This window comes from Anguilla rostrata, chromosome 15 (assembly GCF_018555375.3).
Source record: "Anguilla rostrata isolate EN2019 chromosome 15, ASM1855537v3, whole genome shotgun sequence".
NCBI lineage: Eukaryota > Metazoa > Chordata > Actinopteri > Anguilliformes > Anguillidae > Anguilla > Anguilla rostrata.
The window spans coordinates 17,853,321-17,866,079 of record NC_057947.1 but is presented as its reverse complement, the minus strand read 5'-3'; the positions used below and the strand labels follow the sequence as shown (position 1 = coordinate 17,866,079).

The following is a 12,759-nucleotide window of genomic DNA, read 5'->3' as shown; positions in this document are numbered from 1 at the left end:
GTCATGTTCTTCAGTACTGTTCTCGACAAAACCATTTCTATATGGACCTTGCTATCTGCTCGAGGGCATTGTCGTGCTGAAACAGGAAAGGGCCTTCCCCAAACTGTTGGGGAAGCACAGAATCGTCCAGAATGTATGCAGTAGCATTAAGACTAGCCTTCTCAGGAACTAAGGGGCCTAGCCCAAACCATGAAAAACAGCCCCAGACCAAGTGGTGTCCATAAGCGTTTGGTCATATACTGTACCTAACCTGTGAGTCTATATGGAAGGTGTGTTTACCTGAGGTGAGTGAGTACAAATCACCCTCCAATGTTGGTCCTTCCGCAGGTGTCCACTGTGTGTTTGGAAAGGTCTGCTAAGAAATAACTGAGAGGATGACTGTGGTTATTTGTCAACCCTGCATTTGTTATTTCAATGCATTGACAACATGGTTTGCATAGAGATCACATTACTACAGTAACTAGACAACTGTTTATCGGCTACTGTATACAGAACATCTTGTAAATGCGTCGTTATTAAAGGGGGAAACCCACCAGGACACGCAATAAATTCTGGGATTTACTGTATATAAAGCGTATTCTGAAGTCACGTACGTTTTATTTACGTGTGGACTCGCTGTATATAACCATGCACTTTCGCAGACGAGCAACGTCACCTTGTCTGTGTCATTTCCGGAGTATCGTTACTCTTTCGCTTTCGACCGAGCTCGGAGACAAACCGGAAATATACGGAAAAAGCCGACGGTGACAACTTCCCTCTGCCTGCAAATCAGCGCGGGAACAAACACCAGGGCCATTCAAAATCAGTGAGAGTTTATCTACAGTTTCTTAATATTTCACCGACGCACATATTCTATATTTGAGTAAGTAACGTTTTATTTTGTTTGCTCGCAGTAGTCATCGTTAACCTGCCAGATTATGTCCTATCGGACCGTATCTGTTTTAAGTAGCTAATTTTAGCTATAGCTTAGTTCAATAGCCTATTTCGTCGCATTGTTTGTCTAATGTTAGTCCGGTAACATAGCTAACATCCTGAAGCGTGATCTAGTCTTTTTCCTCATTTAGAGACCAGGCTAACTAATGTATATTCTTGTGGTTACCATTAGCTATTGGTACATTACTGAATTTGACTATCTAGCTAAGTTAGTTAAGTTCTGGTTGGCAGCTAGTTGGTTGGTAGGTTTGCTAGCTTGATAGACGAACGATTACCTATTTTTTCTATTTGATTCCTAGTTCGCAGGATAACGAACTTGCTCAGTATGTAAAAACCGATACCGAACCGTTTGCTTCCCACATAAGTCGGTGTGAGATAGCTGACAGAAGGATTTGTGAGTCTGGGAAGCTAGCTAACGTTTGCTGCCTTGTGTTTACAGTTGTTGGCCTCTCTTTGCAACTGTAGCCTGTTGGCATCTTTGCCAGACACACTTGCATTGTGAGTAATTATTTTGTTGCGATACCTAGTATCATACTACTAGTGCTACTTTCTTCCCAATATTGAGAGGTGAACAACCTAAGAGCTTTACTATATGAGGCGTCTACGAGAGCTTAATTGCATAAATTGTTTTGTACATTTCCATAACATTGTATACGTGCATAGATATGCGAGACACTAACAAGTGATTATGAAGGTGTAATTGTGTTTAGTATTTTAGAGGTTTGATATGTGGACATCGGAGACTGAATTATGAAGTTAGTAATTGTTTCTTTGTAAGTGTGTAGTTTGTACAGTAGCCTACATGCCAAAAGTATTAGGCCACCTGTTTGTTTTTTTGTTTTTTACTGTAGAAGAATTCAGTTAACATATGCACATTTATTGCATAACACACCAAAGTATAAACTTTTTCTACACATCATTTTACACCAGCAGATCCTAGTTGCCATTTCATTTTTTTAAGAATTTCATTTTTTGCCTTTTTTTTTTTTAAACCAGGGGTGGCCTAATTCTTTTATCCTGTACTGTAATTGTGTGTTGTGTTTCAGAGGGCTCTGTGGGGGGATTACTGAGTGCGTCAGGATGAAGGTGGTTACCTGTGAGATTGCGTGGCACAACAAGGAGCCGGTGTACAGCATGGACTTCCAGCAGCAGTGTGAGGGAAAGATCCACCGGCTGGCCACCGCTGGAGTGGACTCCACTGTGCGGGTGAGTTCCCATCCCGTCCACCTGCAGCTCCGCCATGGAGAGCTGGCCCCGCCCACTCACAGCTCTGCCCCCGCCCACTCACAACTCTGCCCCCGCCCACTCTCAGCTCTGCCCCCGTCCACTCACATCTCTGCTCCCGCCCACTCACAGCTCTGCCCCCGCCCACTCTCAGCTCTGCCCCCGTCCACTCACATCTCTGCTCCCGCCCACTCACATCTCTGCTCCCGTCCACTCACATCTCTGCTCCCGCCCACTCACATCTCTGCTCCTGCCCACTCACAGCTCTACCCCCGCCCACTTTCAGCTCTACTCCACCCCCACTCACATCTCTGCTCCCGCCCATTCACAGCTCTGCATCCACTCACTCTCAGCTCTGCCCCGCCCACTCTCAGCTCTACTCCACCCCCACTCACATCTCTGCTCCCGCCCACTCACAGCTCTGCATCCACTCACTCTCAGCTCTGCCCCGCCCACTCTCAGCTCTACTCCGCCCCCACGCACAGCTCTGCCCCCGCCCACTCACATCTCTGCCCCCCCACTCTCAGCTCTGCTCCCGCCCACTCACATCTCTGCTCCACCCCCAGCTGCTGTGCGGTGGGATTGCAGTCGGTAGCATGAATTAGGGACTCAGACCAGGCAGTTGTGGAGTCGAGAACCCTGGGAGGTTATTTCTGTATCCCTGAGTGTGGCGCTTTACCAAGGATGCTTGCACAGCTTGGAAATGGTTTAGAAAAACAAGATTTGGATATCCAAAGGTCTTGTAAATGAGGCTATTTGTAGTGAATTCTTGGTGAAACAAGCTGAATCATACAGACTGAGACTATAGGAATACCAAAAAGGTATTTGCTGTTGTGGAATAAGGATTAGCTCACACAAGACTCCAGTATATCAGGGTCAGTCAAGGGCAGCCTTCTCATTGTGTCCTAATGCAGTGTAACATTGTTATCATATTTAACACATGCCCTTAATCCACAGTAAATTGCGTAGTTTATTTTACATTTTATTTATTTCAGTGGTGTGTTCTACAGTAGGTGAGATTATTGGCTGTATTCTGCAGTAGATGGTATTATTGGCTGTATTCTGCAGTAGATGGTACTATTGGCTGTATTCTGCAGTGAGTGAGGTGCTGTGCTGTGTTTCTGTACAGATGTGGAAGGTGGAAATGGGGCCGGATGGCAAGGCAGCGGTGGAGTTCCTGTCCAATCTGGCTCGGCACACCAAGGCCGTGAACGTAGTGCGGTTCTCCCCTAGCTCCGAGCTGCTGGCATCAGGCGGAGATGGTGAGAGTCCCGCCCCTGTCTCAGAGTGCAGCTGGTCAGACTGCAGCTGGGTCCTGTTCAGCTGCTCCTGTCTCAGACTGCAGCTATCACTCTCACTCGTGTGCAGTGCTGTTAGCCCAGTAATGGAGAGCAGAAGGTGTTCTGCTATATAAGGTTACCCTTTTCCTGTCGAGCTACCTTTCTCTTTGCTGGGATCATTGAGTTTCAGACGATCACAGAACAGTGAAACCTCTGTGCAATGGCGGCTGTTCCATTTTGAGTTGTTTGTGTGCCTGTGTGTGTGTTTGTTTGTATGCGTGGTTATTAGTATACAGAACCCTGTGAGTGTGTGTGTGGTTATTAGTATATAGAGCCCTGTGTGATTATTAGTATACTGAGCTGTGTGTGTGTGTGTGGTTATTACTATACAGAGCAGTGTGTGTGTGTGATTATTAGTAAACAGCCCTGTGAGTGTGTGTGTGGCTGTTAGTAAACTGTGTGCGTGTGTGTGTATGTGTGTGTGCGCCTGCAGACGCCGTCATCTTGCTGTGGAAGCTGAATGACTGCAAGGAGCCGGAGCCAGCTGTCTTACAGGAGGATGAGGATGCTCAGCTCAATAAGGAGAGCTGGACCGTGGTGAAGACCCTGCGGTGAGCCCTGCTCTTTCTGTTCCTTCCGCCTGCTCCTGTCCCCCTGGTCTCTTCCTGCTGCTTCCCTCTCTCATCTCCCTCTGCTCCCCTCCCTCTCTTCCCTCCCCCTGCTCTCCTCTCTCCCCTCTCCCTGGTCCCTTCCTCCTGCTTCCCTCTCTGTGCTCCCCTCCTGCTTCCTTCTCTCTCTGCCCCCTGCTACCCTCCCCACCTCCCCCTTCTCCCCTCCTCCTGCTGTTCCCCTGCCTCTCCTCCCTTCCCGTGACCCCCCTGTTCTGCTGCTAGACTGCACAGCTTCCAGCAGGTCTGTGACATTCTGAAAATCTCCCAATGCATACGGGCTGTCGGCACATTGAGAATGCTTTCATCTCAAGCTTCATCAACAAAATGTTGTGGTCTACAACTGGACCATCCCAATATGATTACCTCTTTCACTGTTCATCTTAATCTGATCAAAGTGGTGAATGAAGCAGGGATGGGAGTTGTGTGCGCAGCCGAGGCTGATGGGAGTCGTGTGTGCAGCCGTGTCTGGTGGGAGTCTTGTGCACAGCTGAGGCTGATGGGAGTTGTGGGTGTAGCCGAGGCTGATGGGAGTTGTGTGCGCAGCCGAGGCTGATGGGATATGTTCTGCAGGGGTCACATCGAGGACGTGTACGATATCTCCTGGGCCAGTGATGGGAACTTCATGGTGTCAGGATCTGTGGATAACACAGCCATCATGTGGGACATCACAAAGGGTAAATACCGTACCCATTTCAGCGGTGTGTGTGGAGCAGCGTCTGTGCCCGAGTGTGATGTGGGCTAATGCAGTGCTGCTCAAGTCCCTGTTCTGGAAAGTTCTGTGTATAATGTGTGCTTGTGCTGTTGTGGGTGTGAGTACTGTGTTGTGTGAATCAAGCTTTAAGTTTCGTCATTTTTAAGGCAAGGCCTCCTCCAAGGTCATCAAGGCTAGAAAGTGCATTGTAAAAACATTCATGCAATCAAAAGGCACAAGAGAGAGGTGCGTTCCCAGGATTGGCCATATGGCTGCTGTGTGATTGAATTGCTGGTGTGATTATTGCATGTTGTGTTGCTGTGTGGTGTGAATATTGCCTTTTGCTGGTGTGAATATTGCATGCTGGAGGTGTGAATACTTTGTGTTGTGTTCGCAGGGCAGAAGATGTGCATTTTTAACGATCATAAGAGTTATGTGCAGGGTGTGAGCTGGGATCCCCTGGGACACTACATTACCACCCTCAGCTGTGACAGGTGTGTGTAACGGGATGTGCACAGGCACGCACGCCACAGACGCATACACACACACGCTCACACACTCGCACGCGCTCATGCATGCACGCAATTGCATCCGCACGCACGCACGCCACAAATGCATACACACACAGTGTCGGTTTTTATTTAATGCATGCCTTTCTATCCTCCCCCTTTCCTCTGTTTTTGGAATGCTCCCTCACGCTCCTGCTTTTGCTTTCACATCTGAGACCTTCGCCGGTCGCAGGGCTCATCCATGTACCAGAGCAGTGCCTTTACCCTCTGTATATGCTTTTTATCTGCTGATAAGTGAGCTTTGTGTGTGTGTGTGTGTGTGTGTGTCTGTGTGTTTCACACTCAGGGTCATGCGGGTGTACAGTGCTCAAACCAGGAAGAAGGCCTACAACATCAGTAAAATGACATCTGGATCAGCGGCTGAGGGGGAGGTGAGTGTGTGCGTATGTGTGTGTGTAGGCGGGTGGGTGGGTGGGTGGGTGTGCACAGGGGTGTACAAACCACAAATCCATTTTGCTTTAAATGTTATCCACCTCTATATCCTATATGTGCAGAGTACACATGTAAATTGCAGTTTGACTTTTAATCCTTGACTTTGTCATGTTCTCACATGACCTCCTTTGTTGGAATTAGTGTGTCTTTCCTCCAGTCCTCCATTCATAATCACACACATTCAGCACAAGCTTTTCACAACTTACTGGTAATAAAAGGCTGTTCTGTAACAGAAACTATTCACGTTCTGAGTACAAAGGTTGCTCTGCACCATATTTGTATGGTGCTGAAGTTGAGAGGGGACCTGTGGCAGTATTTGAGTGGTTTTGTGTGATTTGCAGGTGAAGAATTACAGAATGTTCCACGATGACAGCATGAGGTCTTTCTTTCGCCGGCTCTCCTTCACCCCCGACGGCTCCTTCCTGCTGGTTCCAGGTACATTACGACCCGTGACGCCCATGTAATACACCTATAATGCACAAATAATGCCCCCATAACACATTTAACCTGTAATGTCCCTGTGACGCATCCAAAAGGCACAGGTAATGCACCTGGAGCATTTGGGTAAAGACACAAGTTATACCTGTTTTGTCAGTGTGACAGGTTAGACTTGTCTACTCTTTCCTCTCAAAGCTGGGTGTGTGGAGGCTGGAGAGAACGTTACTAACACCACCTACATCTTCTCCAGGAAGAACTTTAAGCGGTAAGGGCTTTCAGCGTGTGGGGTGGGGTTTAAATAATGAGATGGGCGGGGTTAAAAAGGATAATTGGCGGGGTGAGCAGTGTGATGGGCAGGGTTTTAAACCGGGTGATGGGCGGGGTTAATTTATTGGTGGTGCTGTTCCAGGCCCGTCGCTCACCTGCCCTGCCCCGCCAAGGCTACGCTAGCCGTGCGCTGCTGTCCTGTCTACTTTGAGCTCCGGACCCACAAGAGTGAAGGTTAGAGACATCTCCTGCACCTACAGCCCGCCATGTTTTACAGGCTTGGTACCAGGAAAGAATGGCCAGATCTGGATTCTTTCCCACTCTCACTGCTCATATGTCCTGTCAGTCATTATGCACCCTCGTCTGTTGCGTTTCTTATGGTCTTCCTCTCTCCCTGTGGGGTAGACGGCTCCACGCAGACCCTCCCTAACACCCTGCAGCTGCCATATCGCCTGGTGTTCGCCGTGGCCTCTGAGAATTCCATCTTCCTGTACGACACTCAGCAGAGCCTTCCTTTTGGTTACATCTCCAACATCCACTACCACACCCTCAGTGACCTCACATGGTGAGTCTGCCTGAACATCCACTACCACACCCTCAGTGACCTCACATGCTGAGTCTGCCTGAACATCCACTACCACACCCTCAGTTACCTTACATGGTGAGTCTGCCTGAACATCCACTACCACACCCTCAGTGACCTCACATGGTGAGTCTGCCTGAACAACCACTACCACACCCTCAGTGACCTCACATGGTGAGTCTGCCTGAACATCTACTACCACACCCTCAGTGACCTCACATGGTGAGTCTGCCTGAACATCCACTACCACACCCTCAGTGACCTCACATGGTGAGTCTGCCTGAACATCTACTACCACACCCTCAGCAACCTCACATGCTGAGTCTACATCCACTACCCAGTGAGTGTCCTATACACCTCACCTCCAGTACACAGAAAAAACACTACTTTTAGCATCCACTTCCACACACTTTGACTTCAGCCCTTAAAACTGTAGCTGAATGAAATGTTGGGGGTTAGTCTTTGGGGTTAGGGGGTAGGTTGTGTGGTTAGGGATTAGAGGTTAAGACTTAACCTCCCTCCTTTATCCAGGTCCCGGGATGGCTCTTTCCTGGCCGTGTCCTCCACTGATGGGTACTGCTCATTCCTGTCCTTCTCTCCGGGGGAGCTGGGGACCCCCCTGAAGCAGCGCCCCCTTCTGGAGACACTCACTCCTTCGTCTGTCCCTGAGAAGAAAGGCAAGAAGGTGGCGGGGGGCAGAACTGCCTCCCCCGTACCCCGGAACACAGAGGCCAGCCCCGGAGCGGGGTTAAAGGTCAGCACGGTGGGAGAGGGGGCTTGCGATGCCCCCTCCACCCCCCTGAGCACCAAGACCCCCAACGCCTGCACCCCTACCTCAGGCGACCGGACGAGCCAGTCCGGCCAGGCCAAGCCCCAGCCCCGCAGGATCATGCTCAACACCCTGGAGGCCTGGAGCAAAGCCAGCGCCCCTAAAACGACCAGCACCCTTACAGCGGGATCCCCCAGTGCCAGGACCCCCAGCACCCCCAAGGGGCCCACTCCCAGGTATTTACATTTATCCCTATGAACATGGAACACAATGAACACAGTGCTCATGGTAAGGCTAACACCAGTATGACCATGTAAAGCACAGCGCTAAGGCTAACACCTGTATGAATTTGTAACACACAGTGCTAAGGCTAACACCAGTATGACCATGTAAAGCACAGCGCTAAGGCTAACACCAGTATGAACATGTAAAACACAGTGCTAAGGCTAACACCTGTATGAATTTGTAACGCACAGTGCTAAGGCTAACGCCAGTATGAACATGTAAACACAGTGCTAATAGGTTACTGTCGAACATCCGCAGACCTTGTTGTGCACGGTTTTATCGAAAAATACTTTCTACAGAAGTATGGCAGCTGCGCATATCCACGCAAAGTCTGAACCAAAGCTTGCCAATATTCTGGGGCACAGTTAAAACAATGTTGACACTGTGCTCCAGAATACAGTGTTACTCGCTGGTCATGGTGTCCCTTCAGTTAACCACAGTGCAGCGTCTATAACATTGTGTATCTAATGCTTTTTTTCTGTGGTGCTTTAAATTCATGCACTATAAGAGTTAGAGTTTCACTATAAAAATGTGTTCTTCTCTAAGTCAATTACAAAGCACATTGCTAATAGACTGAAATCTGGAATAGCTAGAAGAGAAGCTAAGAGAGATTTGGAAGAGAGAATTTTTCCCAGTCTATGAGTTTGTTGTTTCTGTGATTTTCAGGATGATGTCATTGTGACAGATTGTTAGCCCGCCCCCCACTGTTCCCCTAACAGCCATTCCTTTCCAGAATCCCCTGATCTGTTATTTTACAACAATAGAGAGTCTGTTTGTGATTTTTTTTGTATGAATTGAATTGGTCAGTTCTGTGCCCTGTGAATCACAGGGAGGCCATGGAGATATCAGCCTACCTTTAAATCCAGCTCTTTATGTTGAGCCCCATTTACAGTGATTGCGCATCGCACTCAAAGCCCCCTGTTGTGGAAATGTATTCTGTTGTGCTGTGTTGTGATTGGCTCTTCTGTTTCTGCAGGCGGATCTCTCTGACTCCAGTCCCTGGGCCGGGCTCCACCCAGACCTTTGCCTCTCCTTCCCCCTCAGAGAAGGCCAAGCATGGTAAGTAGGCACCATGCCGGATTGTGATTATCAGCCCTCCAGGGGATTTATAGGGCTGAAGAAGGGCAACATACCTGTACATATTCCCGTGACATGTACGTGTGAAATGAATTTTGTATCATTCAGCTTTATTGATGAGTGTCAGGTTGTTTCTACATTAAAAATTTTGCTTTAGGGTTTAAAATTCAGTGAAGAGGCTTTATCGCAGGGGGTCCAGCGAAGATGGGGGATTTTTGACCCTGTGGACGCATAATTTGAAGACAACTGATGAGTTAATATGCAACCTGCAAACAGGCTACTATACAAAATATTCAAGCAAATAAAAAAATAACCCCAAACTTTGGAATTAAGTGAAAAATATAGGTCTGCTTCCAGGGAGGGCTTGGAAATTAACTGTGTCAACAGTTGTCAGATGTTTTTAAGTGTAATAACAATAATTGTCACCATGCAGCACATTGCCTGTCATAATTTATTATTTTTCAATAATAATTTCAATAATACCTGATGCGGTAGTAAATATCAAAAATTCTGTGAAATGAATGAAATGCCAACCAGTCCCACTCCTGTCTGTTGGGTTGTTATGACATCCATTCAGCAGCAGGGCCTTGCATCTTTAATGTGATTGACAAAAACACATCACATGATCACCGGAAAAGAAAGATTATCATTGTTTCACTTTTAAAAATGTGATAATCGTCCATATGGCTTATCGCCCAGCCCCACTCCCGGGTATTCCTTAATAATTTAAAAGTGCAGCCAGATGTGGCAGAGTCTCAGAGCTTTCACCGCTGGTGTCATGTGGCTCTGACTCCAACCAACTTCTCCACACGCGCTGTCAAAAACAACTATCAAGAGACAATTCACCTTAAGTTTGTTACAAATTCTTTATCATACTTTTGCAGTGTGCAATTTTTAAATATTCATACAATATTTCTGTTGACTGTATTGCCCAACCCTAGTATTGTGTAATTAGTTTGTATTGTGTGTGTTTTGTTGTGTACATGTGTAGTGTGTGTATTGTGTAATTTGTGTGTTTGATGGGGTACACTCTGTCTTGTCCCAGAGAGGCCATCCCCCCCCAGTGACCCCATGTGCAAACCCCCAGAGCCCAAGCGCTCCAAGAATGATGAACCCCTCCCCAGTGCCACGCCCAGTGCCACGCCCAGTGCCGCCCCCGCAGCCCCACCCAGCACCACAGATGGCAATGAGCCGCAGGACCCGTGAAGACCCTGGTACAGACTGACTGATGTCACCACTGGCCCCCTCAAACTGGCCCCCCCACCGCACACACTCCTGTTCCTCCTGTTCCACATGGATGCAGCACACTAATGCTGTGTGTGTGTGTGTTCCTATCCTCCTGTAACTTTGGGATATCGAGTGTGAGGGAAATGTGCACTTATGGAGGTTGCTTCTTGTATTTTAAAAGTTATGTCTGATAAACACTTCAGCTTAGAACTTCAATTTTACCCATGATTCTCTGCACCAGTGGAACATAGCAATTTGAACATCCATCTGTGTTCCTCTCCTGTCAGAATGAGGCTCATTGAAAAGTCACTCTTCACTCACTGTTTTTTTGTCTGTGTTTTTGCGTATTGTAACTGTGCATTGGAGTTACTCTATACATATTATTTTTAAATGAACTGATAATATTAGACGTGTTATCCAGCTTAAGGACAGCTTCTGTTTGAAAACTTTCCGACAAAGGAATTGAGATGCGAGTAAATGTATCACTGTAAAAATAATTCTCTGGTCTTATGTCTCTCAGTGGTCAAGGTGCTTTGGTTTAAGGTGTACTTTTTAATGTAAATTTGGTGCCCAATGTGGGGATGAGCATCTCCAATTCACAGCCCAATTTGGAATGGCCAGTCACAACCACAGTCGCTTTCATGCTTTGAACCCCACTGCTGAGAGATTCAGGGGGAGTGTAGACACCCACGGTTCTCCTACAAAACACGTGGTTTCGCCAGTCTGCTTCTTTTCACACCACGGACTACAGCTCACACAGAGTGGAGTCTGAGGAACACCTTCCATTTCTGCAGTCTGTGGGCACCTGATTTACCAGCAGGGGTCACTAGATGGCGATGAACGCACAGTTGGCACTGGTATGGTTTATATCCAAGGCCGTGAGGCTAACCCATGCAGCACAGTGTGGCGCCTTGCTGCCGTAACGCTAGAAAGGTTGCGTTTTTACATCCTGTTCCTGCCAAGCCTTGTCCAACATTACAGTATCAGTATAAAGGACACAACCTAATAAATTCCAACATTTTTATTCCTAAAATATAGCAGTTTTGTTTAATAGGCGAAGGTAAAAACATATCAAGGCATATTAGGCTACGGGCACACAAAAAGTGTACAAAACAAGACTGAACACAAAATGGGGAAAAGTAGAGAGATTCAATGTGTTATATGTGGTTTACTAATGCACAGGCTTTTAAAAATATATTTTAATATAACTTCTTTTGTGTCTTTTTTATTTTTTATTGCCTTTTTCCAAAATTTTCAATGCACTGAGCTGTGCAGTCACTCTGCAGTCCCTCAGCTGAGCTGCGCAGTCACTCTGCAGCCCCCCAGCTGAACGGTGCAGTCACTCTGCAGTCCCTCAGCTGAGCTGCGCAGTCACTCTGCAGTCCCTCAGCTGAGCTGCGCAGTCACTCTGCAGCCCCCCAGCTGAGCTGCGCAGTCACTCTGCAGCCCCCCAGCTGAACGGTGCAGTCACACTGCAGTCCCTCAGCTGAGCTGCGCAGTCACTCTGCAGCCCCCCAGCTGAACAGTGCAGTCACTCTGCAGTCCTCCAGCAGACAAAGCTTTCTAGTACTCTTAACAGGCAATTAAAGAAAATGAAGAAAAGTGAGGTAGACTACATCTGGGCCATCCCTACTTTTATTAAAGTGTCAGCCTTCTGGCTGATAAGTATTTATCTCTCCTTTGTCATACAATAAAGCCACCTGAGCACTGAGATTCTACCAAAAAACACATTAAAGTGAGATCTTAAAATCAGTCTTATGCCAAAATTTGTCTGCTACCAAAATTAAGGTTGGTAAAATACCTACCATTACACAGCTTTCTTTCAACTCTTCCTTGAGGTGAGATCACCAGAGAACCTGGATGCAGCTGGCTACATTGCATTAGCTAATGTGTTTATTTGTGGATGTACGCTAGGCATTCTGGGTAAAGAGGTACAGAGAAGAACCGAAACTGGATTCCCCTTGACTGAATACAGCAGAAGACTGAAACCCAACACCCAACCATGAAGCCCCTGCTGAGTGGGTCTCCCATTTTCCTGTTTATGTTTATACAGCTGTTTGGTTCAAAATATGCTACCACAAATATTCCTCTTCAAATAACTACCGGAAACTTTAGAATCCACACTACATTTTGTTTAAACAAAAAAGACTGGATGTTAATGGTGTCTGTGAGATGCACAAAGATACTTTCGACATTATAAATTAAAAGTAGCCTTTGCACAAAATCATCAACTCCACATGAATTTAAAAATTTCACTCCAGGTGAAGTGTTCATAGGCATGGAATTGTGATCAAACTGGTTAAACTTATAGCT

The 12,759-nt window shown here is 47.2% G+C and overlaps 1 protein-coding gene across 4 annotated transcripts; it reads left to right on the top strand.

Annotated features, from left to right (window-relative positions):
- Positions 1 to 652: 652 nt before the first annotated feature.
- On the top strand, positions 653 to 10,943 carry chaf1b (chromatin assembly factor 1, subunit B). 4 transcript variants are annotated; one of them, XM_064311242.1, is made up of 15 exons: positions 686 to 805; positions 1,373 to 1,431; positions 1,980 to 2,139; positions 3,287 to 3,419; positions 3,931 to 4,048; positions 4,679 to 4,782; positions 5,197 to 5,293; positions 5,655 to 5,739; positions 6,142 to 6,235; positions 6,434 to 6,503; positions 6,648 to 6,739; positions 6,911 to 7,070; positions 7,620 to 8,093; positions 9,119 to 9,201; positions 10,265 to 10,943. In XM_064311242.1, the coding sequence occupies exons 3-15, from the start codon at positions 2,014 to 2,016 to the stop codon at positions 10,423 to 10,425; spliced, it is 1,797 nt and encodes a 598-aa protein (XP_064167312.1). In that variant the 5' UTR covers positions 686 to 805; positions 1,373 to 1,431; positions 1,980 to 2,013; the 3' UTR covers positions 10,426 to 10,943. The 4 variants fall into 4 exon arrangements, with proteins under 4 accessions (XP_064167311.1, XP_064167312.1, XP_064167309.1 ...); XM_064311239.1 differs by having other exon boundaries at positions 712 to 862; XM_064311241.1 differs by lacking the exon at positions 1,373 to 1,431 and having other exon boundaries at positions 653 to 805.
- Positions 10,944 to 12,759: the final 1,816 nt, after the last annotated feature.

Bases quoted from the DNA above. Each gene is read 5' to 3' on its own strand.
- chaf1b (XM_064311241.1), top strand. From the start codon at position 2,014: ATGAAGGTGGTTACCTGTGAGATTGCGTGGCACAACAAGGAGCCGGTG. The intron at 6,504-6,647 runs GTAAGGGCTTTC...GTGCTGTTCCAG, and splicing joins TCCAGGAAGAACTTTAAGCG to GCCCGTCGCTCACCTGCCCT. The intron at 6,740-6,910 runs GTTAGAGACATC...CCTGTGGGGTAG, and splicing joins CCGGACCCACAAGAGTGAAG to ACGGCTCCACGCAGACCCTC.